Source organism: Xenopus tropicalis, chromosome 5 (assembly GCF_000004195.4).
Source record: "Xenopus tropicalis strain Nigerian chromosome 5, UCB_Xtro_10.0, whole genome shotgun sequence".
In the NCBI taxonomy this organism is placed as follows: domain Eukaryota; kingdom Metazoa; phylum Chordata; class Amphibia; order Anura; family Pipidae; genus Xenopus; species Xenopus tropicalis.
The window spans coordinates 59,840,484-59,867,596 of NC_030681.2; the positions used below are offsets into that span (position 1 = coordinate 59,840,484).

At 40.4% G+C, this 27,113-nt stretch overlaps 1 protein-coding gene across 2 annotated transcripts in view; it reads right to left on the reverse strand.

Moving 5' to 3' along the window:
• Window positions 1-27,113, reverse strand: part of map3k4 (mitogen-activated protein kinase kinase kinase 4) — a 297,498-nt gene that overhangs the window by 239,431 nt on the left and 30,954 nt on the right. For both annotated transcript variants that reach the window (XM_004914648.4, XM_002936262.5), the window contains exons 2-4: window positions 26,780-26,970; window positions 15,403-16,766; window positions 5,042-5,299 (exon numbers count right to left, since the gene is read on the reverse strand). In XM_004914648.4, coding sequence (XP_004914705.1) covers window positions 5,042-5,299; window positions 15,403-16,766; window positions 26,780-26,966 — 1,809 coding nt within the window. In that variant the 5' untranslated portion in view covers window positions 26,967-26,970. The remainder of the gene's footprint in view (window positions 1-5,041; window positions 5,300-15,402; window positions 16,767-26,779; window positions 26,971-27,113) is intronic.

Consider the following 27,113-nt stretch of genomic DNA (forward strand, 5'->3'; position numbering starts at 1 on the left):
AGAAGCTGCGTTGGCCAGTGCCCATGAAGTGCTGAGGGCTCTGGTAGTATGAGCCGAAGTTTTGAATGGGATGGGTAGACCCTTGTCCTGGTAGGCTGAGGTGATCAGACTTTTGATCCAGCAGGCGATGGATGCTTTGGAAGCCTTCGCGCCCTTGTGTTGTGGACCATGGAGAACGAATAATGCATCTGACTTGCGGAAGTCCCTTGTCCTATGAATGTAGAACTTTAGTGCCCTTACCACATGTAGGTTGTGGAGAAGTCGCTCTTGCGGTAATGAAGGCTTGGGGCAGAGAGAGGGAAGAACGATCTCCTGATTAAGGTGAAAGGCTGAGGTAACCTTAGGCAGGAATGTAGGGAGGGTTCTGAGTACCACTTTGTCCTCATGGAAAATACAGTATGGAGTTTTGTGGGATAAGGCTCCCAACTCTGAGATTCGCCTGGCTGAGTAGATTGCCACCAAGAAGGCTACCTTCCAGGTTAGGAGTATCAGATGAATTGTAGCCAGTGGTTCGAAGGGTGCGCTCTGGAGAGTGCAGAGCACTAGGTTCAAATCCCATGGAGGGGTTGGGTTCTTGTATGGAGGCTTGATGTGTGTTGCCGACTGAAGGAATGTCCTGACATCTGGATGTAGCACGAGTTGGTCTTGAAAGAGTAGTGAAAGGGCGGAAACTTGTACTTTGAGGGGGTTAACTCCCAAGCCCTTGTCCAGGCCTTCTTGGAGGAAATCCAGTAGCGTAGGGATATGGCATTTCAAAGTATTCCATTGTGCTTCTGTGCACCGTGTGAGGAAGGTGTTCCAAATTGGATGGTAGGATGCAACAGTGACTGGTTTACGGGCTTTCTGTGACCAGATGGTTTCCGTGACCAGATAGCCATGCAGTGAGAGCCAGGTTTTCCAGCCCAGGGTGGTGAAGCCCGCTCTGGTTTAGGAGGTCCAGTCTAAAAGGGAGTCTCCAAGGTGGTGCTATTGCTAGTGCTTGGAGGTCAGAGAACCACGCTCTTCGTGGCCAAAATGGTGCAAGGACTATGGCCGTCACCTGGAATTGGAGAAGTCTGCGAAGGATTGGGTGGATCATGGGGATGGGGGGAAAGATGTAGACTAGTGTGAAGTTCCAAGGTGTGGTCATTGCGTCAATTACGGATGCCTGTGGGTCTTGGTATCTGGTGCAATAGCGGGGAACCTGGTGCTGGTGGAGGCCACCATGGTGATGGTGGAGGCCATAAGGTCCACCTGTGGAGTTCCCCAGCGGCACGTAAGTTGCTGAAATACGGCCTTGTGGAGAGACCACTTTCCTGGGTCTACGAAGTTCCGGCTGAGGAAGTCTGCTTCCCAGTTGAGATGGCCTGGGATGTACACTGCTGTGAGATGGGAGTGATTGTCTTGTGCCCATTGGAGGAGCTGGGATACTTCCTTCCAAGAGGCACGACTCTTTGTGCCTCCCTGGTGATTTATATAGGCCACTGTTGTGGCGTTGTCTGACTGAATCTTCACTGGGCGTCCGTGCAGTAGGTGTGCCCAGTGGGTGATGGAAAGGTATACCGCCCGAATTTCTAGCAAATTGATGTGACGCTTTGCCTCCTGTGGGGACCATTGTCCTTGTACTGTTCTGTGGCCATAGACGCCGCCCCAACCGAGTAAGCTGGCGTCTGTTGTGATGACGGCCTAACTGGTGAATGAGAAGGTCCTGCCTGCTAGGAGATTGTTGGGTTAGAGACACCATTGTAGTGAGCCTTTTGTGGAGCGTGACAAGAATATTGGGCTTCTGAGGTCGTGGTGAAGTCTTGCCCATTGCCTGAGGAAGTCTAGTAGTAGGGGTCGCATGTGAAACTGGGCAAACTTCTATGGTTGAGGTCATTAGACCGAGGAGTCGCATGCAAGTTCTTGCAGTGATTGATGTTGCGGCGATGGCTTGTTGTGTTGCCACCTTGAGGCATAGCTGTTTTTCTGTTGGTTGTGTGTTGGTTGGAGTCGAAACGGACGCCTAGAAAGACAATGGAATGCGTTGGGAGCAAGGTACTTTTTTTGAGTGTATTTGCCACCCGTGTGCTTGTAGGATGCTTATGCATTCGTTGGTCCCGGCGAGTGATCGAGAGTGGGACGGGGCTCTTAGTAAGAGATCGTCCAGATAGGGGAGGACGTGTAGTCCTTACTGTCGGATGTAGGCCACTAGAGATGCCATCACCTTCGTGAAAACCCGTGTTGCCGTGCCAAGCTGAAGGGGAGTGCCTGAAACTGGAAAGGTCTTCCTGCGAATGCAAACCTCAGGTATTTTTGATGATCTCGATGTATAGGGATGTGTAGGTAAGCGTCCCGGAGATCGATGGATGTGAAGAAATACCCCTTCTGCGCGTTGGCTATGACAGATCAGAGGGACTCCATCTCGAATGAAGGTACCAGCAGGAATTTGTTTAGGGCCTTCAGATAGAGAACTGGTCTGAATGACCCGTCCTTTTTCGGAACGAGAAAAAGGTTGGAGTAAAAACCTGTTTTCTTTTCTGATGGTGGGACTGGTATAATTGCTTTGGAAAGTAGCATGAAGTCTATGGCCTGCTTGTGTGCGAGTCTCTTTTGAGCTGTGGGAGGCGTATTTGAGTCTAGAAACTTGCCAGGGGGATACTGGTGGAATTGGATCCTGTAACCCGAAGAAACGAGTTGATGGACCTATTTGTCTGTAGTAGTGGACAGCCATGCCTCCCTGAAGAGTAGGAGGTGGCCCCCAACTGCCTCCTGCGCCTCGGGAAGGGCTTCATCTTCATGCATCCTGAGGTTTGTTTGAAGTCCCTTTAAAAGGGCGTCTCTGTGTGTTCCAAGTCGGTTTCTTGTTGGGCTGGTAGCTCTTTGTGGGGCCTGAATATGTGTTCTGTGGTCTAGAGCGTTGGGGGGAGCAACCAGTGTCGCTGTTGGGACGAAAGGGCCACTTGGATTGGGAACCGTTTGGGCGTGTTTTCTTATCTTGAGGAAGGAAATTACTTTTTCCACCTGTGATCTTATTGATTATAGAGTCTAGCTCTGGGCCGAATAGTGAGGCACCTGTAAAGGGGAGAGCAACCAGATTTTTCTTTGAGGCCGGGTCAGCACTCCAGGTCTTCATCCAGAGAGCCTGTCTGGCTCCAGTAGACATGGCGGAGGTTTTGGCTAGGAGCTGCAGTGTGTCCATGGAGGATCTTCGATAGCTGGCTGTGCATGTCGAATAATTCGTCTGTGACTGCAGCAAGGGCTTCTTCAAGCCATAAGACTGCAGTGCGCGACACACAGGCTGAAGCTACTGTGGGTTTGAAAGCTGAATTAGTGGAAGAAAAAAAATTGAGTAAACTTTCTGTCTTTCCTGTCCATGGGATCCCGAAAAGATGTACTGTCTTCTAATGGGATGGTGGTGCGTTTAGTCAGTCAGTCAGTGTTTGGTCAAATGGGTAGAGAGTGTCAACTCGTTTGTCTTTAGCTAATCTGCGATCCAGAGTTTTCCATTCCCTTTTAATGAGCTCTTCTACCGTCTCATGTACTGGAAAGTGTTTTGGTGTCGGTGGGATGAACCGAATAGTTGATCCAGTGTCTTTTGCTCTTTCACCTCCTCCTGAATGCCCAGGGTTTGGAACATGTCCGTGAGTAGGACATTAACTGCTTCTGACTGGGACCTATGTGATAAGCCGGTTGAGTGGGTGACTGGATCTATACTTTGAGACCGTATTGGGAATCACCAATCAGTAAGGCTCTGACGGAAGGCACAGCAGTGCAACCTGTTGCCAGACACTTTCTATCCATGGGCCATTCCCTGCCAACTTTTAAATGTATGGTTATCGATTTTCAACCACCCCTGCCTAGGAGGCGGCAATAGGGAATTGGCACTATTACAGAGAGAAACTTCGCTGGATTCACAAACTTGATACTGTCACACCTTGTGGACTTATTACCATTGAATTGTTTTGTTTGAACTGTTACTTACAGCTGTCTATATTAGTATTTTTTCTATATTAGTACTTGTCTTCTTTATTAACGCTGAGTAATAAACCTTTCTATTTTTGCATTTACAGTTTGCTCACAATTCTTTAAATCCTAGGAGTGTTGTCCTTGTTCCAGTGCATTTTTTTTTGTACTAACACCCTGGTTTTGTTGCTGCAAATGGTGTGCACCCTATGGACTATTTTATATATATTATGATGTGAGCGTGGAGCAATAAAACTTTTGATACTTTTGCACAAATTGGAGCCGTGAGTGCTTTCTGCTGCAGCTATGTGAATACGTTTGGTGAGCACCCGGCGCGTGGTTTGCGATTGGTGAGTGCCGTCACTGGAACAGATATATATCTATATATATATCTATATATGTATATATATCAAAATACGTAGAAAAAGAAGCCGCACTCGCAGGACTTAAGTGCTAAAATAAAAAGGTTTTAATAAATTGGTGAACTGACGTTTCGGCTGAACACCTCAGCCTTTCTCAAAGTTAAAACACACTGTGAATGCTAACATTAAATACAACGACTGGCGGGAAAATACAGACAGCAACACAGGGGTGTGATGTCACAGTTTCATGTAGTCAAATACACATCAACCGTCAAATGCTCATTAACATATTAACATAGAATGTGTATTGCTCATACAATGTGCATATGCAGGTGCTGTATCAATATATATATCTATATATCTATAGATAGATAGATAGATAGATAGATAGATAGATAGATGAGAGAGAGAGAGAGAGAGACAGAGAGAGACAGAGAGAGACAGAGAGAGACAGAGAGAGACAGAGAGAGACAGAGAGAGACAGAGAGAGACAGAGAGAGACAGAGAGAGACAGAGAGAGACAGAGAGAGGGAGATATATCAGGCCTGTTTTCTTTTTAATGTTAAATTAAAAGTTAAGTTTTTTTCTTACTAAAAATACCTGGTGTGCATCAAGATTTTGATTTTGTGTATTACTAAGCTTGGATAGCACCCAGGTTTAATGCTTTTTTGTTTGGTGTGTGTGTGTACACATAAGTGATTTCATGTAAACATTCCAATGAATAAAAAAAAAAAGTGAAGAATATAAAAACCAACCTGCTTAATGCTCAGGAGTGATGGTTCCCCAGCTGGCCTTTGCTCCAGTCTCAGTTTGAGACATTCATGAATAACATTTAGAAGGACCCGACAGAGGACTAAAAAAGCAGGTAGAAAGGATGGCAGGTCCATCGACTTTAATTCCTCCCATGACACAGGGTCACAAGCAGGTTCTGAGCTCTGCACGGTACTACGTGATTGCTTCAACAGGTCAGGCAAGTAATCCGAACATAACATCAGGTCAGGGTATTCTGAAAACTAAACCAAGATGGATGATGCAATTAAAAATGCAGATAATTTGCAGATTTTATTACAAGTATAGGATCCATTATCTAGAATGCTTAGTTTTTTTGCATAAGGAAAATTTCTGTAATTTGACCTCCATACCTTAAGGCTGCTTAAAATCATTTAAGTTTTTTAAAGATATAATAGGATTGTTTTGTCTTCAATATTAATATATGCAGCTTAGTTATGATCAAGTAAAAGGAATGGTTTTGTTATTACAGAGAAAAACATTTTTAAAAATTAGAATTACTTATTTAAAATGGACTCAATGGAAGTGATAAAAGCGCATTAATTAGCAGACAAATGCAAACTTACTAGGACAATGCACATTTTGAAAAACATTTGCGTTATTAAAAACGCCACTAAAAACTGCTTTTGTAAAATGAAAAATGGTGTGTGTGTATTTGTTTTAAAAGGTTTACCTTAGTTAAAAATATAATATCTTTATTAGCATGTCAACAGGTGTAGAATGTCATGCAAGACCCTTAACAAATCAAGAGTATTGTTGACAATGAAAACATATTTTATTTGCTGCTGCTAGATAAACATATAGGATCAGGGCTGCCATGAGAAACTTTGGGGGCTTTGTACAAGTTATTTATTGGGGATCTCCCCAGGGGCACAAGCTTGCCATATAAATATTTTGGCCACACCCCTTCTGTGTGGAACACAAGTGATAAGCTAGCAGGTAGGTAGGATTTGCTAGGAGAAAATGTTAGATTTTTTTTTCAACTAAAGCTACCATGATATAAACTCACCAATCATATTACTGGAAAGCAGGGGTATAATTAAAGCAGGAAACAGACCCTGCTAGAGCTTGGGGATCAGGAAATATAGGATGCCCAGTGGGACTGATAAGCAGCTGCAAAATATGTTCATAGAAAAGGTCTTGTTCCCAAAGTTAAGGGGCCTAGTGCTCTTGCTGTGGGGGCCAATTACTAGTAATTGCATTGCTAAAAAGTTCATGAAGAGATTAGTTTTTATAATTCAGTAAGTAGATCCCAATATATACAGCTGATGATAATCCATAACAAGTAGTTCATATAAATAGTTCCATTATCTAATTTGCTAATTAACAGTCTGTTCAATGGGGGGGGCAGTCGAGTTTACCCTATCTTTAAAACCTACACTCCTGTCTGCCTCATTACACTTCTTTGCCTTGTTACATACATTTCTTTGAAAGTAATGTTATGTTTTTGCATATGGGTAAGTTTAGGGGCCCAATGATGCTGCTGTGGGGTCAAATAACTGGTCAGTAGTAGCTCATATAAATGGTAAAAACAATTCATGTCAGTCAGTTTAATGGGGGGCAATGGAATTTACCTTAAAGCAGAAGGAATCTTCAATCTGTGGGGGGTAGCATAATATTAGGTACTCCCTAGTGATTTTAATCATCCCTTACCTGATAACCCCTGGCCAGTGCTCAAGCTAGCAGAAAACTGCACTTGCATGGGGGAACTTCAGTGCAACTTCTTTCTTTGTGCCGGCACATGTGCAGTAGAGTAACTTTAACAAAAAAGGCAGCTTTTTCACTCTACTGTGCATGTGTCAGTCCTAGGATCTTGAAGTGAAGGTGAAGTGTAAGGTGAGAATAATTCCATGGTGCTCGCAAAAAAGTACCCTGGGCCACTGCAGTTCTCTGCTAACAGGAGCACCAGCCTGGGGTATTAGGTAAGTGATTACAATCATCGGGGAGTGCTTAACATTTGGAACCCCCCCAGCAATTGAAGCTTTCCTTCTCCTTTAATTTTTTTATTTGTTAGGCCAGTTGAGTTTGCTCTATGTTTAACACTACCCACCTACATGCCTACCCTTTTATACTGTTATGCCTTGTCACTGCTTAATATCCGTGCAATAAAAGTACCTTTGAAAGTAATGCAAGTTATTGCTCAAGTTGCACAAATTGCATAAGTTTAGGGGGCAAAATGATCTTGCTGTGGGGCTCAACAACTAGTCCTTCCACTGCTGAAAGTTTGTGTAGGTAACAGCTCAAATAATTCAGTAAACAGATCACAATATTCACAGCTGAAGCAGATTTATAAATAGTTAATAAAAATGGTTACCTATAATGCTAATAAGTCAATTATACGTAACTCATGCAATTTCTGTAGCTTTTGCAATGCGGACGGCCGGGTCCCCTCTTCACATGCAGATTTAACCAGGTCTAGCACAACAGTTCCCCTCCCCCCCACGGCAGCCCTGTATAGAATATATATTATTTTTACTTTCTGGTCTTAAGGTACTATAACATGGGTTCCATTTTAGGATAAATTGTCATATGCAGCCTTAAAATGGATAAACTGTCTTACAAGAATAGGTTTTTAGTTTTTTTTTAGATGCAGATGACTTTCAACTGGGTGTGTGGCATTTAAATTGCAAGTAGCAGCCAACAGACAAACAAATATTTTTGACAGTTTCATAACAGCACACAACATGTAGCATCAGTGCTAGACCTTGGACAGACTGCACCCAAAGCAGGCCACACTGCTGCTCATCACCCCACCAGCTACTCCCATTCTCCCCACCTCTTCTCCTCCCCCCTCCATCCTGCTACCACAAGGAGCAAGGCGGGAAAGAGTAGAGGGAGCAACAGGTCGGAGGAGTGGCTGTGATATGGAACTTTAGGACAGTTGGAATCCTGCACAGGCAAACAAAAAAGGTACATGCCTAGCAGCCCCCCCACCATGGCACCCTAAGCACATACCTCTTATGCCTGCCCCTAGTTCCAACCCTGGGCAGCATAACAGAACTTTCAACATTTATCCAAGTTTTATGGCTAACTAGGTTTACAAACAAAAGTGGATGAATGTTAAAGTGACAGGTGACACTTGGAAAGGTTGATGAATTATAGTTAATTAGTCCACATTTTTATATTTCCTCTTCTGCCTCTTTTCAGTTTTCAAAGGGATAATTGACCTTGTTAGCCCTCTGTGTGGCAACAATCTTGGTGTTGCTAAATTTTATAATTTATCTTTCTGTTTAGGCCCTTTGTAATTAATCTTTATCTGGCTGTTAGTTTCAGTGTACTTCAGTTTACCCTATGAAAATTTGCTCCAAATACGAAAAAAAAAAATAATTATATTTTTCAAACCCAAAGTAGGTCAGCTCTTTTGGGCAGGGCTCTCTTCACCTCTTGTATCGGTTATTGATTGCTTTATATGTTACTCTGTACATCCAATGTATGTAACCCACCTATTGTACAGCGCTGTGGAATATGGTGGCGCTTTATAAATAAACGTTAATATCAAATCTACGATCTGTGACACTTCAGTCCTCTAGAGTCTATGTTCCGTGGCACTTAAAGGGTTGAACTCAACATTGCACCAACACAAAAAAAAATAAAATAAAAACAATTACCAAATCTTTACTGCCTTTCCCAAAAACAGCTGAAGAAGGGAATTTCATTTTAACCTCTAGGTGAAAGTTCCTAGCTGAATCCAAAAGGTCTCAAGTTGCAGTAATAAACAATCTATCCCCACTTTCACCAGGAAGGAGCTCCCTATGAGGCCAGTCATCTTTAATTAAATGCACACAAGCATAATCATCATTCGGGGACAATGAGCTTAGTTTGCATGCTTGTGCCCCAGATTGGCAGCCCGCACCTGCAGACCATTCTCTGTGCATGCAGCAAAGTTATGGCGGGGGACAATTTTTGTGAGCACGTCATTTAACAGAGTAACATGGGCATAAGAACTGAACACACTATAACAAAAACTTCAAGAAATGAAAAGGAGAAGGAAAGGTTAAAACTAAGTAAGTTTTATCAGAAAGGTTTATGTAAATACACCACTTACAGTAATGCAGAGTCCTCTGTCAAATGAAACATGCCATTTCTTTGCTTCTATTGTGTACACATGGGCTTCTGTATCGGATATCCTTCCCTCAGCTCAAACCACCCAAGCACAGGTGTGAGAATGTACAGCTTACTTCTCTCTCCCTCTCCCCCACCTGCTGTAATCTGAGCCCTAAACTACAATCCAGCAAGAGACACAAAGCAAGAGGATAGGGAAGTTATGTCACACCAAGCTAATATGGCAGATGATATTGTAAAGAAAGAGGCAGAGCTGCTTCTAGGGCCATTTAGTTAGGTATGGTAATGCATTCTACAGAATAACTCTAGCTTGCACTATTGTGACTAATCTACTGGGAATAAACAGCCACAGTAGCTTTCCTTCTCTTTTAAATAGTTTGAATATAAAATTTTAAATAGTAGAAGTATTTTGTAAGGCCCACAGCATAAGGGCAATGACACAGTCACAGCTACAGCTACAAAATAGACAATACTGATAATTGTTGCTACATGTGTTTTAGAAGAGACAATTCTCAGTATTGTCTATGGTAGGGTATATCTGGTGTTTTGTAGCTGCTGCAAATAAGCTGGCTACAAGTAGCTCCACTTATCATAGCCCTAACACCAAAATGAAAGTGTTTTATATACATTCAAATCATTTTATTTTGTTACCATGAAAAACTGTGTGCTTGGTGCAAAAGGTCAAATATACCTTATAAAAATTAAGTATCAAGAAATCATGGGGCTGTTATTTACTTGTAAGGCCTACATCAGAACAGCAGACAACGAATTAGCTATGTACCATACTATACAACAGTATAGTACAATAAGTGGAGAAAAAAAATGAGCCAAACATCAAGGCTTGCTCTTTACATACTATAAATTAGATTCCTCCCCATGTGACATTTGTGGTGATTCTTTTAAGTCTGTTTTGGGGTCTAAGAGTTTTTATAGTAATGAGGGACTATGCCTCCCTAAAAGGGGTTGGTCACTTAATTTTTAATATGATGTAAAATAGTGCTACTTTGAGTAATAGGTCTTTATTATTTTTTTTTTTTTTTTTTAATTTAGCTTTTTGTTCAGCACATCTCCAGTTTGGAATTTTAGCATACATCTGGTAGTAGGGTTAGGGTGGTTTAACTTAGCAACCAGGCAGTGGCTTGAAAGAGAGACAGGCGTATGAATAGAGTAGTGCCTGAATAGAAAGACAAGTAATAAAAATTAACAATAAAACTGTAGCTTCAAAGAGCAATAGTTTTTTTGCTGCTGGGGTCAGTGACCACAGTTTGAAAACTGGAAAGAATCAGAAAAGGAAGACACATAATTCAAAAACTATAAAAAGTAAACAGTGAAGCCCAATTAAAAATTTGCTGAGAATAGGTCATTTTTATAACATATCAAAAGTTAACCTGAAGGTGAACCACCCCTTTAACAACAGTGGTAAAATGGGTAGTTAAAAGGGGCAGTATACTCCTTGCACAGCATGGGGGGTGTATATTGGTAATCTTATTATCTACCTTGCAAGGACCAAGTGTAGCGTAGCTTCAATGTCCCTGTTTAGCTAAAAAGAAAGTATTTTCAAGTCCTATTTATTGAACTGATGATAAAGTCATTTTAGGGCACAGGCACACAAGCAGCTTTGCTGGCCATGGAAAATTTGAGCTACCGCAGGTAACAATTCTCCAGAATGCCTTTCCCTTTACTAACCTGTGGATACCTGCATGTAAAACACTTTACCCACTGTGATCTGATATTCTGCATTTTATTTTGTAATGATTACACTTGAAAGGCTGCATGTAAAGTGCAGTGATCCACACGTTAATATGAAAGACAGTTTACGGAGATTTGTTGTCTGCGGAACAAATCACCCTTTGGGCCATAACCCTTAATATTTTCAACTCTTCAAATGATTTTATTTTTCTTTTCAATAGTTCTTACATTTTTTTTTTTGTCTGCTTCCATAGCCTTTTTTCAATATTCAAATGATCACTGACCCCTGCAGTCAAAAAAACTATTGTTCTGTTAGCCCCATTTAATTATTATTATAATTTTTACATATCTTTTCTTTCCATTTACTACAGGTATGGGACATGTTATCTAGAATGACTGGGGCCTGGGGTTTTCCAGATAAGTGATCTTTCCAAACCTTGGATCTGAATACCTTACTTCTGCTAAAAATTATTGAAACCAAATAGAATTGCTTTGCCTGAAATACAGGTCAATTATATATCAACTGGGATTAAGTACAAGGTACTGTTTTATTATTACAGAAAAAAGTGAATATGTTATGAAAACATGAAATTTTAATTATTTGATTAAAATAGTTTATTGGAGATAGCCTTCCTATAATTCAGAGCTTTATGGATAACAGATACCATACCTTTATTGTTATTCTATTCTGCAAGCCAGTTTCCAAAAAAATTGGGACACTGTCTGTTTGGAAACAGAGTAAATCAATTATGAAATTGAATTCCTGTCCCATTCCTGCCTAATATAGGATTTAGGGGGTTTAACAGTTTGGGGGTCACCTTTGTAGTACAGGTATCGGACCCCTTATCCGGAAACCCGTTATCCAGAAAGCTCCGAATTACGGAAAGCCCGTCTCCCATAGACTCCATTTTAATCAAATAATTCAGAATTTTAAAACTGATTTCCTTTTTCTCTGTAGTAATAAAACAGTACTTTGTAATTGATCCCAACTAAGATATAATCAATCCTTATTGGATGCAAAACAATCCTATTGGGTTTAATTAATGTTTTATTGATTTTTTAGCAGACTTAAGGTATGGAGATCCAAATTACAGAAAGACCCCTTATCCGGAATACCCTTGGTCCCGAGCATTCTGGATAACGGGTCCTATACATGTACTTCTTATTTTATAGTGTGCCAAATGTTTTTAATGGGTGGCAGGTCAGGACAAGCTCTTTAATTACGGTGCCATGCTGTTAAATACATTTCTGGATGCAGCAACAATTTGTTGTCCTCAGTCAATGTATTTCAAAAGTATTCCAAGCCCATGCAGTGAATATAACTACAGAATTGTATGTTTTTACTGCAGTGCTGATCATGGCCATCCAATATTTGCTTTCATCCTTGTCCCTTGCTTACTGGATTGTTTTTTTTGTTTTGTTTTTTTTTGCCACTATGAAATACTGCTTACGAGGAAATCCCCAAAATCTTTACAGCTTTACACCGAGGAACATTATTGATCATTTTTCTTTGCTTCCTTGAGCAGAGTGAAGCCCCGCCCCCACTTCCTGTTCAGTTCTCTCTTCAATTCGACTACCTGCAGTCGACCGGGAGAGCCTTCTGGGCATGCCTGGAGGAGCCAGTCTGTGCATTAGCAGGGTTTTTTAATTTTATGAGAGAGCTTGAACAGGAAGTGGGGGCAGTGCTTTCCTCTGCACAAGGAAGCAAAGAAAAATTTTCAAAAGAAAATCACCTTCTGACTGAGGAACCAGGTCAGAGAGAATGCTGGGACAAAGGTAGGTTATTCTGGAAGTTGTTTAAAGTAATTTTACGGATAGAAAAAAAAAGGTTTACTTATTCATTAAAGCATATGGCACATATTTTCGGCAAGTGTTTTTGGCGTGCAGAAAATATGCGCCATGCGCTACAAGTGGCATTAGACTAAAAGCCTTTCTGGAATGCTCATTTAATACCCAATCATGTTACTGACTGGTTGCTAGTTGACCTCATTAGTAGTGTGAGCATTTTTAGCACTATACAACTTTTCCATTCTTTTGTTGCCTCTGTCCCAACTTGTGTTTTCAGAAAACAATACAATTTATCATTTAATATGTTGTGTACTATTTGAAATTAAATATAGGGTTTAAATTGCATTCTGTTTTATATATATTTTGCACAGTGTCACAAATTATTTTTTTTAAAAAAGCACCAAATGCAAACTGTCTCAAAATATCCCACAGGCATTCCTCAGTAGGGCCCTCATCAAAGCTTTAAAAGGTTACCACTTAACCCCCTTACAGCAGTTAAAAAGGGTGGTAAAATGTATGACATCAATTACTGGAAAGTAAAATCATGATACATTTTCACTGGACAATTACAAACTAGAACTTCTTGGAATCCAAAAGTAAATTCCCTAAAAACCTGAATTAGGAAATGCATCAAAATTGCTGAAAAAAAAATCTCCACAAGTGAATACAAGAATGCCATTTAAGTGGTGTAAAAAACACATACAAATATTCAGCCAGCACAGTAAATTAATCTTAGTATGACTTTGCCCTTTTAACCTAATGTTTTCTAAATCTGGTAATTTCTCAGCAGAGCTAAATAACAGAGTACTTCCCCAAGGTTAACATAAGAAAAAAAAATCTGCAAAGGCAGAAAGCTTAAAGGAACAGTAACAAAAAATGAATTTATATTTAAAGTAAATGAAATATAATGTACTGCTGCCCTGCAGTGGCACAACTGGTGTGTTTGCCTCAGAAAGACAACTATAGTTTATATAAATAAGCTGCTGTGTAGCCATGGGGGCAGCCATTCAAGCTGGGAAAAAAAGGAGAAAAGGCACAGGTTACATAGCAGATAACAGATAAGTTCTGTAGAGTACAATAGTGTTTATCTGTTATCTGCTATGTGCCTGTGCCTTTTCTCCTTTGAATGGCTGCCTCCATGGCTACATAGCAGCTTAAACAATAGATAAAACTCTATTGTAATCTACAGAAGTTATCTGCTTAGTAACCTGTGCCTTTTTTCCGCTTGAATGGCGGAATGGTGCAGGTAACAGTGAAAAATATTGGGATTACTGTTATACACTTTCATTTTCTGTGTTACTGTTTCTTCAACATATAATAGAATACAAGTGCGTTGGCCTTTAATACTTTGGGTGGGTTCTTCTGATGGGAGTTGTGTGGAGGACCTAACCCAATTAAATTCAAATATGGTGTTATCTGAGAAAAGATTTTCTAATACACCCAACTGGACTGAGAGGTATTAAAAATGTACTTAGTAAAAAAAGTTCATGGCAATGCTGAAGGATCATGCCAAAATAAAATATACTTTATACATGTAAGCTTTGTGAAAAGGAATATTGAATGGGGTACAGATTATGAATTTACCAGAAATGGTACAGAGATTTTAATATATTTAAAAATGCAATCTTCATTTTGACATTAGTACCCATTTAAATATGTTCTATTATCTGAATACATTAAGACAGTGCTGTCCAACTGGCGGCCCGCGACCCCCCTCTGTGTGGCCCCCCACCTGTCTGGCTGCTTTGATGGCTTACATTTGAGTAAGCTTTAAATGGTATCAGTACTGAGATTAACTGGCCCCCTGCATGGTTCTCACCTCAGATTCAGGCTGTAATCCCTCTGTATTGTTTAAAAATGTAATCCACTGTGTTTTTCACACCTTTTAATACCTGCATTGTTCACCCCCTGCAGTGGTCACACCTCAGGCTCAGACTGTAATCATCCCCATTGTTCACTTCTTCACACCTCAGACAAAAGGTATTGTAGGCAGAGTATGGCACATACAGCCAGCATAGGGCAGGCAGAGTATGGCACACACAGGAAGGGTAGGGCAGGCAGAGTATGACACACACAGGCAGGGTAGGGTAGGCAGAGTATGGCACACAGAGGCAGCATAGGGAAGGCAGAGTATGGCACACACAGGCAGGGTAGGACAGGCAGAGTATGGCACACACAGACAGCATAGGACAGGCAGAGTGCTGCCTGTGTGTGCCATACTCTGCTTGCCCTATGCTGCTTGTGGGGGGTGAACCTGGCAGGGGTTTGTTGTGGGAGTTTGTTAGCAGTTGGAAATAGCCATTAAATGGTCCCTAAGGTGTGTAATTATGTACTGGGGGTTGCTCTGCTAACCACAGGGGAGGAGGAGGCATATGGAATTTAAGGGTATATATTAATATGACATAATTCTTTCCCATATGAATGATGGTTGATATCCCCACAGTAAGGACCAAGCATTTGGGATTTTGCTGTGCTACCACCATTGTGATAAAATAGGTGTGGTTTGAAGTGGGTGTGGTTTCAAAAAGGGGAGTGGTCAAAACTGGCTTCCATTAGCGGCCCTCCACCATGTATGCTAGAGAAATTCCGGCCCTCTGCACCGTAGAAGTTGGACAGCACTGCATTAAGATATAAAAAAATGGATGCTGTCTTTTTCAGGTAGATTGGAAATTGGTGATAAATTCCTTAAATAATTCTTGCATACATTTAGTAAATGCACTTGATCTATCCAGTTTTAAAACATGTTCAAAATTAGGCAGATAACCACATAATATAATTTCAGACTTACATCAAATGTACGATCAGCCATCATTAAGGCTCTACGTGCTCTCTGAAGAGAACCATGCATTAATTTATGCAGTCTCAGAATAAGTTTCCTCAGTCCCATCTGTTTCAGAGCTTTGTCAACAAAAGGTCTATAAATGGAGGTTGAACAATGCCTATTACAATCACTATCATTGCACTCTGGATTTCCCCAGCTAAAATCATCCTCTGACATAATCTTATCTAGTTTGTTTGAGGAGGAGTAGTCTTCTTCAAAAAAATTAACTGTTAGCTTGCTGTTAAAATCTTGTCTCAAATCTAAATTGTTAATTGTTAGCTCTTCTTCTTCTCTTTCCTCTCTACACATTCTAGGTGCTCCATCATGTATTTGTCCCTCATGTTCTATGTTGTCATGTTCATCCTCTGGGCAATTTGATGGACATGGTGAAGAAATTTCAAACACTGGCCAGCCAATGTTTGACAAGTTCTTGATACCAAGAACAGATCCCATTATCCTCAATTTGTGATTCAAGTCCTTGGTTATATTAAGCCACAGGCAAAGTGCCTGCACTCTAGCCTGAAAATCTTTTGCAGCATATTTTTCATAATCCCTCTGAAGAGCATTCAAAGATGGGTAAAGTGCCTCAATGTATTCCAGCAGGTCCATAATCTGCTTTACTTGTTCAAACGATATTTTTTGCTTCTGGATATGTTCATGATAACTTGAGTGGCCAAAAGCAAAAGATCCTGGTGAGACAATAAATGGTCTTTCTCTAAATGTCCCATTGATGTTATCAGCATCGCTAAATAAAGACCCATAGTTCACCTTAAAAGTTAAAATTTCATTAATGATGTCAGGAATTGTCTGTCGAGCTGTGTATAGGTACAAGTCTTGGTCATTAATACTACGACCAGCATGCCAAGCTTGCAGTTCCAGCCAGAAAAGTTCATTAGACTGGTTATACCCCATAGAAGAAGTATTTTCCTGACCCCTTTGTTCTCTCTCCTTTTTCTTAGAGACGGAAGTTAGTTTCAACAAAAGTCGCAGTGTCTCAAAGAACTTGAGACGGTCAGCTGGGCAGTCAGTCCTGGAGCTCTGCCTTGTAGTCCTAGCTAATGAAACAGGTACAGATACAGGTAGCTTGGAACTACTGCAGCCAAGACTGAGATATGGTTTATTAAGATCAACATCTGGAATAGATTTTTTTGTCAGGGGCCCACTTCCTGGGTCAAGCAAAAAGGAGCACTGCACATTTTTTTTTTGATCCCGCTCAGTCATTCTTAAAGTGGCTCTGTTCTTCTTCTCTTGCTTATAGTTATGATCCTCAACATTTCCAGTGGTTTTGCTGCTCTCTTTGTGAGGTGATGGATTTGGTCTACTCATCTTTTCTGAAAGCATAAGAAAAGCAAATGGGTTTATCATAAAACTAAATTCATTTTATTCAATTTGAGATATAGTCTCCATAAGTAACATGGAATGTAGTGATCCTGCTCCGTGTTCATAAATTAAAAACAAAACTAAACTAGGTAGCTGTTACATGTCAAATTAACTTTTTTTGTAAGTGATAAATCATAGTCATTCATTATCTAAATTAATTTTGTACTTCATGGAGAAAATCATGGAAAATGCAGAAAATAATACCTATAAATTCTAACAGATGACTAAGTATGTAGGATATACTTTTTGTAAAGCAGTCTCTTGTGAACAGTGAGGCAAAACAACAATTTTGTAAAGAAATTGATTGTAAAGTAAGCAATTTCTTTACAAAATATAGGGTTGCAGTATATTACTAGATTTTTGCATCATGCACAAAAACGGAGAACAAAAGTATCAATTTGTGTTACAGCAATTTACTGTTGTGCTCATACATATCCCTTGCAAAATGCAATTTTTGGTGCGTGATTCTGAAAAACACCATGTTTATATTTTAGAATACTGCTCAGGAAAAGCTATTTATCACCACAGAATAGTGTTTGTCCTTTAGTAATCATAACTAAAAACACACAATTTACCCTGATCAAAATGTTATCTTTGAATGTTTGGGCTGAAATTATACACATATAAACAAACCATTTGAGATATCAGAGAATGCTAAGTATTTGCTTTTAAATTATTATAATTTTTTTGTGTGTATAAATAATTATTTGTATAGTTCTTGAGAGAGCGTTACACATTTCATCCAGGGTTGCACTAACTTTGTTGGTTACTGAAGCATATGGAAAGCAATAGAACTGTCAAGACATACAATCAAGACTCATTCAATGTCATAACCAGGAAAATTAAATAAATGAAATAAAAATATATTCAAAGTGAAAAATAAGTGCGGTCAGGTAGAGCAGAAAAGATTTCAGACACAACCGGTAGGAAGATTTGTCGGGGTGCAAAGAAAAGCCCAAAGGGAACTTCTAGTGAAATACAGGCATCTTTGAAACCATGTTGCAATTTGAGCATGCACAATAAGTAAAAAAGGGTCCACATTATAAAGTTGTCAAAAAAGCACCATTGCTGCACAAACACCACAAAACAGCATACTTACAATATGCCAAACAGCACCTAGAGAAGCTGCAAGACTTCAGAACTAAAGCTGAACTTTATGATCAGAATCATAAACGCAAAGGAGTCAATTAGGTGTAGGAAGACAAGCATACCAATCTTTTTCGTGAGGCATAGAGGTAAATCTCTGCTGTTTTAGGGATGTGTGCCCTACAGTGGCACAGGGGATTTAGTAAAAATTTATGGCTAGGTGAATGCAGCACATTATCAAAAAATATTGGAAAAAAACAGAAGCTGTGCATGGGGTATACTTGAACTTTCCAACATGACAATAATCAGAAACACAAGGCCAAGTCAACCATTCAGTGGCTGCAGAACATCATTGAAACACTTTGGGGAGTTCTCTAACATGCAGACAAGCAAAGAATGTACAGCACCTGAAGGCTGTAAAAACTGCATGACAAAATAAAGGGCCTCATTTTCAAAAATACTGCAAACTTTCATTGATGCTAAAAGGGGCGTTACAGAACTAAAGGTATGCAAACTTTTGAACGTGATCATTTTATTATTTCCTTTATTGTTTGTTTGTTTTCCTAAAAAATAGCTCACATCATATAAATTCTGTCGCGGTCATATACAGTCATGGCCAAAATTGTTGGTACCCCAGAAATTTTTCCAGAAAATCAAGTATTTCTCCCAGAAAAGTATTGCAGTAACACATGCTTTGCTATACACGTTTATTTTCCCTTTGTGTGCATTGGAACAGAACAAAAATGGGAGGAAAAAAAGCAAATTGGACATAATGCCACACAAAACTCCAAAAATGGGCTGGACAAAATTATTGACACCCTTTCAAAATTGTGGATAAATAAGATTGTTTCAAACATGTGATGCTCACCTGGGGCAAGTAACAGGTGTGGGCAATATAAAAATCACACCTGAAAGCAGATAAAAAGAAGAGAAGTTCACTTAGTCTTTGCATTGTGTTTCTGTGTGTACCACACTAAGCATTGAGAACAGAAAGAGTAGAATAGAACTGTCTGAGGACTTGAGAACCAAAATTGTGAAAAAATATCAACAATCTCAAGGTTACAAGTCCATCTCCAGAGATCTAGATTTGCCTTTGTCCACAGTGCGCAACATTATCAAGAAGTTTGTAACCCATGGCACTGTAGCTAATCTTCCTGGGCGTGGACGGAAGAGAAAAATTGATGAAAGGTTGCAACGCAGGATAGTCCAGATGGTGAATAAGCAGCCCCAAACAAGTTCCAAAGAAATTCAAGCTGTCCTGCAGGCTCAGGGAGCATCAGTGTCAGCACGAACTATCCGTTGACATTAAAATGAAATGCTATGGCAGGAGACCCAGGAGGCCCCACTGCTGACACATAGACATAAAAAAGCCAGACTACAGTTTGCCAAAATGTACTTGAGTGAGACACAATCCTTCTGGGAAAACGTCTTGTGGACAGATGAGACCAAGAAAGAGCTTTTTGGTAAAGCACATCATTCTACTGTTTACCGAAAATGGAATGAGGCCTGCAAAGAAAAGAACACAGTACCTACAGTGTAATATGGTGGAGGTTCAATGATGTTTTGGGGTTGTTTTGCTGCCTCTGGCACTGGGTGCCTTGAATGTGTGCAAGGCATCATGAAATCTGAGGATTACCAAAGGATTTTGGGTCACACGGCAGAGCCCAGTGTCAGAAAGCTGGTTTTGCGTCCGAGATCTTGGGTCTTCCAGCAGGACAATGACCCCAAACATACGTCAGAAAGAACCCAGAAATGGATGGCAACAAAGCACTGGAGAGTTCTGAAGTGGCCAGCAATGAGTCTAGATCGAAATCCCATTGAACATCTGTTGAGAGATCTTAAAATTGCTGTTGGGAAAAGGCACCCTTCCAATAAGAGACTTGGAGCAGTTTGCAAAGGAAGAGTGGTCCAAATTTCCTGGTGAGAGGTGTAAGAAGCTTATTGATGGTTACAGGAAGCGGCCAATTTCAGTTATTTTTTCCAAAGGGTGTGCAACCAAATATTAAGTTAAAGGAGAAGGAAAGGCTAAGTCACTTGGGGGTGCCAAAATGTTAGGCACCCCCAAGTGACTTAGATCGCTCACCTCATACCCCGGGCTGGTGCCCCTGTACGGAGAGAACAGCACCAGCCCGGGGTAGCAGCGATCGCTTCCTGCAGCGCCGCACACGCAGTAGAGTGAAAAGCCGAACTTAAAAAACAAAGTCGGCTTTTTACTCTACTGTGCATGCGCCGGCCGACGGATTTCGCCGGGAGAAGAAAGAGGAAGCAGGAAGCGCTCGCTCCAGGTACCCCGGGTTGGTGCTTTTTTCTCCTAAAAGGGGCACCAGCCCAGGGTACAAGGTAAGCGATCTAAGTAACTTGAAGGTGCTTAACATTTTGGCACCCCCAAGTGACTTAGCCTTTCCTTCTCCTTTAAGGGTGCCAATAATTTTGTCCAGCCCATTTTTGGAGTTTTGTGTGACATTATGTCCAATTTGCTTTTTTACCTCCCTTTTTTGTTCTGTTCCAATACACACAAAGGGAATAAACATGTGTATAGCAAAAGATGTGTTACTGCAAAACTTTTCTGTGAGAAATACTTGATTTTCTGGAAAAATTTCTGGGGTGCCAACAATTTTGGCCATGACTGTAGCTTATGTTTTAAAAGACAGGGTGTGGCCAGACACTGGAGGCCATACTGCTTTAACCAGATTGGTCAGAGTACCCTGAAGTAAGGGCTCAAACAAAATGATTGTGGGATTTTAAAAGTGAGTGAAATTACTGTGGTAGGAACAGACCCACCTCCTCAAAGGCAATATTCGCATACCAACTGAGGCTACTGAATCAGTTGGTCAAATTCTTGATCAATTAGAAGCCAGGGTATAGTTAGAAGGTATATTTCATCAAAAAACTCTATTTGGGCAGTAAAAAAACCTAATTGTGCATGGCGTTAGGGTTGCCACCTCTGCTGGCACTTGTCCCCGGACACAGGGCAGCCAGTAATGTCACAGGGGCTGGGAAACGTTGGGGCCATGACATCACAGGACGGGGAAGAGGAGTCATCGTGATGTCACTAGGCAGGGCTATGATGCAGCAATTGGACGATCGGAGTGTCAGTCTCATTGAGTCCTGCACGGTTTTCCTAATTTAGAGGTTTTGACCCAGACAGCCCTTCTGAAATCCGGGCTGTCTGGGTCAAAACCGGAAAGGTTGCAACCCTACGTGGCGTCTTTGTCAAGATTATAGAATATTAAACAAAAATCACACCCCCTGTAACAAATGTAGTTGCATCCACACATGAGATTACATCAAAGTTCTTGTAAATTGTTTTCAGTTACCCACATTTCAAATGGATTCTGGAGCATTAAACTAGTCCCAGAAAGTCAATACAAATTTGCATTTATGGGTACACAATATACATTCACTTCTTTACCCCTGGGCTACAAAAGTAGCCCCGCATTTTTCCATCAAGGGTTTGCTGGGTTATTAGAACAAATTTTAATCCCTACTGCAAAGGCAAAGTCTCTTTATATGCCTAATAAAAAAACAAAATTCTATGCAGCTTTGCAATATACATTTATTACAAGTTTGTAATGGTTTTTGAGTTATTTGTATTTATAATTGCTATTAGAAGCAGTGCTTGCCTGTCCTTTTCTATTCTCTGCCCTGGTGGCTCAGACTGTTGAAACAATGTAACACAGGGCAGCAGACTGACAGACCTGCCTTGCTGGAGAAGCAAGACCTTTGCAACATTGTTTAAAATGTAACAACCAGGAGTTCAGCATATGCTGCTTTCAATAGCAATTACATTTACAAATAATGTTTAAAGCGCTACAAATTTTTAATTATTTCATATTGGAAAGTTGCTTGGAATTATGTTTTCTTTCATTATGCAAAACATTATTTTTGGGGTTGACATGCCCTTTAAAGGGTAAGAGACAGATCCCATTACATGGGATGAAAAAGCAAAACACGCTTTCACAGTGCTGAAAGAAGCTTTAACATCAGCTCCAGCACTTGAGCATACACCATTTGCAATTCAAACAAGAACATCAGATGCCAGTATTTTTCACTTTTCTTGTATTGTTACAAGAAAAGTAAGGGAGATGGAGACCAGTTGGCTATTTTTCTAGACTCCTTACTGCAGTAGAGAAGGGATATCATCCTTGTATTAAAAGGAGAAGGAAAGTCATTTTGCCATTTTACTATCAATAGATTCACCACATTAGTGCTACCTAGAACACTATATTTATTCTGCAGAAAGCATTACCATTCCTGAGTAAAGAGTCCTTGAAGCTTTCTCTGCTTCCTGCTACAGCTCTAGCCTATAGCTCAGATCACACATTCCTATGGGAGGGGGGAGGGAGTTCTTCTTGGAGGGGGGAACAGGAAAGGGGAGATAACTGCTCTGGCACCAGGAATGAAGTATTTTTCTGAGAGAGGAAGTCAGATACCCTAAGAACATGTTTACAAAAAAGGAGACAAGAAATCCTGTTTCTTTTGATAGAGGACCCAGTGCAGCTTTTCTGTGAGTGCCTATGACTGTATTTACAAAGAGGTTTCCGATGAAGCTTACTCAGTTTTGACCTTTCCTTCTCCTTTTATGCCTTGCATTGTGTACATTGGTCAGTAGAAAGCACTGAACATATTGTGGGGTTTAAAAAGATAAATTGTTCAAACACCTCAAACACCTCTAAAGTTATTGTTTGAAAAATCCTTTAGTTGAGTTTCTACACAGTGCCTTACTAGGTGGCGGATAGATCTGCACCTTTGTGACATAATTGTGGAACATAAAGTAAAATATATTTTGCCACAACTTATGCACATTCGTGGAGAACCACATGATTGTACACAAGTACATAAAGAAAATGTTTCACATCCCAAACTTTTTAGGACAAAATCAACTGAACAAGATCTACAGATCTATGTTGATGGTTCTAGATTTTGGCAAGATGGAAAATTTTACACAGGATTTGCACTCTGGGTTGCAGCCCAGCAAGCAGCTTTTATAAAATCAAGCTACCAAGTTTCTTTTCTACACAAAGGGCAGAATTGGAAGGTATGTCCATAGCATGTCATAAGTTTAATACACAGCCGTTACGTATTAACAATGACAGTGCTTATGTTACAATCTTTAACAGAATATTTGCCCGTATGGAGTGCAATAGGATGGTTAATGCTGCAGGAAAACCATTAGCCCATGCATAGATTCTGGAGAAAGTGGGGCACAGAACATCTTTTACAAGCAGCTATTGTTAAAGTCAAGGCACATTCCTCTCCACAGATATACATTCTAAAAACAATGCATATGTGGATACTCTGGCAAAACAGGCAGTTTTAGAAGGGGAAGCATGGCAGCCAGATGACAAAGACATAGAAGCAAATGAGACTTGTAGTATCCATTATCTTATGAATAATACATTACAAAGACTGCAAAAGTTACAGAAAAGATTCCAAAAGTACCAGATTAACATGTAGAGTAGAATAAAGATCCTAATCTTTTGTTTTTGCTGCAAAATCCACAGAATCTTCCTAGCGGTTATTCCATACAACAGGGATTACTGTTTTACAGCAATTGTGCATATACCCAGGCCAAACATGTCTTTGTAGTGCCATCTCATTAGCAAATGGATTGAAGCTATTCCACTTAAAGGAGAAGGAAAGGCTAAGTCACTTGGGGGTGCCAAAATATTAGGCACCCCCAAGCGACTTTAATAGCTTTCCTTTTACCATGGGCTGGTGCCCCTTTTAGGAGAAAACCGCACCAGCCTGGGGTAGCTCTGAGCGTGGTCTCCTTTTCCTTCTTTGCGCGCTTGCGCAGTAGAGTGAATAGCTGAACTCATAACAAAAAAGTCAGCTTTTGACCCTAATGCACATGCGCCCGCCCAGGGATTTTGACAACAGAAGGAAGAGGAAACGCTTGCTGCGGGTACCCCAGGCTGGTGCGGTTTTCTCCTAACAGGGGCACCAGCCCGGGGTAAAATGTAAGCGATTAAAGTCACTTGGGGGTGAAAATGAGATCTGGTTATGCTAAAAAATGTTAAGAAAAATTCTCCCTGGGATTCAAATTGGGAAGGTCCATATGAGGTTCTGGATACTCTGATCTTTTTACTTTGAGTACAGAATTACCCAAACTCTAAAAAGGCCAGAAAGCAGCCTGGTCACAAATGGGTCCATGTATACCAATGTAAATTGTATAAAGGAACAAATGTTTAAAATGTAAATATAACTGCTATGAATTTATACCCTCTTGATGTTTTATAGGTTTTTAATTCTGAATTAAAAAAGAATGCAAGTGGCGATATTGGTATTAATACAATGCCTAAGAGTATGCTCAGCACAAGTACTTTTTAAATAATTTTCTCCTTTACAGCTAGATAAATTGTCATTAGTAAAAATCTTAATTTTTTTGTCTCACAGATGTCACGCATGTGGCTGCTGATTTAGGCTTTGCCTTTATGTCCATGGGAAATTAGATTACATACCCACAGAAAACAATGTAACCTATTTCTACCTAGCTACAAATGTGAAAAAGGCAAACACAGTTTATTAAGGTGTGGCATATAGTGGAAAAACCCGTTTGTTTAACCAGATGTTGTTTAGTACTTAAATTAACTTGCTCACACCTCAGATTCAGGCTGTAATATATTGTTTAAACATGTAATTACACACCTTAGGGACCATATAGGAGGTATGAACATGCGTGTGCCATACTCTGCCCGCGTGTGCCATACTCTGTCCGCCCTATGCTGCCTGTGGGAGGTGAACCTGGCAGGGGTTTCTTCTGGGAGTTTGTTAGCATTTTGAAACAGTCAACAAAAAAACAACCAAAAGGTCAAACATAACCGAAGAAGCCAAGAGATCCACACTGCCCATGACCCATAAGGTGAAGACAGAGTTACAGGTATGGGACCTATTATCCAGAATGCTCAGGACCTGGGGCTTTCTGGATAAGGGATTGTTCCGTAATTTGGATCTCCATACCTTAAGTCTACTAAAAAAAATCATTAAAACCCAATAGGACTGGTTTGCCTCCAATTAGGATTCATTATATCCTAGTTGGAATCAAGTACAAGGTACTGTTTTAATATTACGGAGAAAAAAAGAATTTCTAAAAATTAGAATTATTTTCTTATAATTGAGTCTATGGGAGTTGGCCTTTCTAAAGTTCGGAACTTTCTCGATAACGGGTTTTCAGATAACTGATACCATACCTCTAGCAGCTACTTGTCACGGCTACAGAAATGGACAATGCTGATCATTTACTTATTGGTCAGAAAATTGATTGGTTGATTGCTGGTTTGAAAATTTTTGTCTTTAACAATAAAATGTATCCATTATCCAATTCTTTGCAAGAACCAAGCCGGTAGTTTTCCTAGCTTCAGCTAGATGATATTGCTTCAAATTGCCCTTTTCGTTGATGGGCAAATTGCCCTTTTCGTTGATGGGCAAATTGCCCTTTTAAACAATTGTTTCAGGATAAGTTTGGTCTTACTACAACAAAAAGATCTTAACCTGTTCAGCTTAAAGGTACCTTGGAGCGGCTTGAAATCAAAGATCTGAACAACGCTGGACTGCCAAACCAAGGGGCCACCAAAAGAACCTGATATAAAGGGCAAACCACCAAAACATTTTTTCTTGCCAAGAAAAACATTGGTATCCCCATGTTTGCTTGTTCATAACTGCTTAAAAGAAAAGGAAAGGTAAAAACTAAGAAAGCGTTATGTAAAACAATAGAAAATCAATCAAAAGAAACACAAAATTTCTTGTCTCCTTTTTTGTAAACATGTTCTTAGGGTATCTGACATCCTCTGAGAAAAAATCCTTCATTCCAGAGTCTGCATCGTTCTCTCCATCTATTGGCAGTAAAATGCCCTTTATCCCTGTCCTGTGCAGCCCAGATTACAGAGAAACCTCAATTTTACGTTTTCTTGCCTTTTACACTTTTTTTGTGGTCCAACCAATTTAACATGCATTTCAGTGGGTGTTTTTCTAGACTTAACACCACTATTGTGTCCTGATGGTCCCAAAAAGGGCTTTGGAAATGTTATTCTTAGTGAAAATACTAACCAGATAACTTTTGAACTTTTTTTGTGTCACAAAACATATTTTGCATCTTCATAGTGTGAAGTATGTTATGTTAATCTGATGGTGAAATCTCAATAAAATACATTCTAATTACACACTGCAACAAAAATGTGGAAAAAGAAGGACATACCTATTTATGTAAGGCAGCGGTTCTCAACCTGTGGGTCAGGACCCCTTTGGGGGTCGAACAACCCTTCCAAAAGGAGTCGCCTAAGGCCATCGGAAAACACATTTCCAATGGTCTTAGGAATAATTTTATGGTTGGGGGCCACCACAACATAAGGAACTGTATTAACGGAGAAGGAAAGGCAAAGTCACTTGTGGGTGCCAAAATGTTAGGCACCCCCAAGTTTTTTTAATCGCTTACCTTCTACCCCGGGCTGGTGCCCCAGTACAGAGAGAACAGCTCCAGCCCGGGGTAGCAGCAATCGCTTCCTCCTTCCTGATCGAAAGTGCGCACATGCGCAGTAGAGTGAAAAGCTGAACTTTAACAGAGAAGTCAGCTTTTCACTCAACCGCGCCTTCGTTTGTCCGGGACAATTTGCTAGCGAGGAAGCGCTGCGCTACAGGTACCCCGGGGCTGGTGCTGTTTTCTCCTAACAGGGGCACCAGCCCGGGGTACAAGGTAAGCGATTTAAGTCCCTTGGGGATGCCTAACATTTTGGCACCCCCAAGGGTCGCAGCATTAGGAAGGTACAATGCCACTGATACAAGGCATTGTATTTTACTTCAGAGATAAAAAGTATACCTTTCATAAGGAGTCAGCATTTCACAAACATATAATTTTGGACAAGACAGAAAACTTACTTACCATTGAACGTGAAATGGCCAACTGGCCTCCCTGTATTATTCCACTGGTTCTTGGATGACATTCGCTTCATCTGTCGGGAAATGCTGGTCGGAAAGGTGTTATAGAGAGATTCTGCACTTGCTTCATCTGAAAACTCATCAGCTTCACAATCCAGATTGTCATCAGTAGCATCTTCAGTTTTTTTCATATGCCTTTAGCATTGGGAAAAGTTAAAGCCATTTAAACATTAAAATTCCTCCTTTCCTCCCATCTTAAAAAAAAGTTATAACCTCTAGAAAATCTACAATATAGAGAACTTGATTGCTGCCATAAACATTTTAAAGGAACAAAAAAA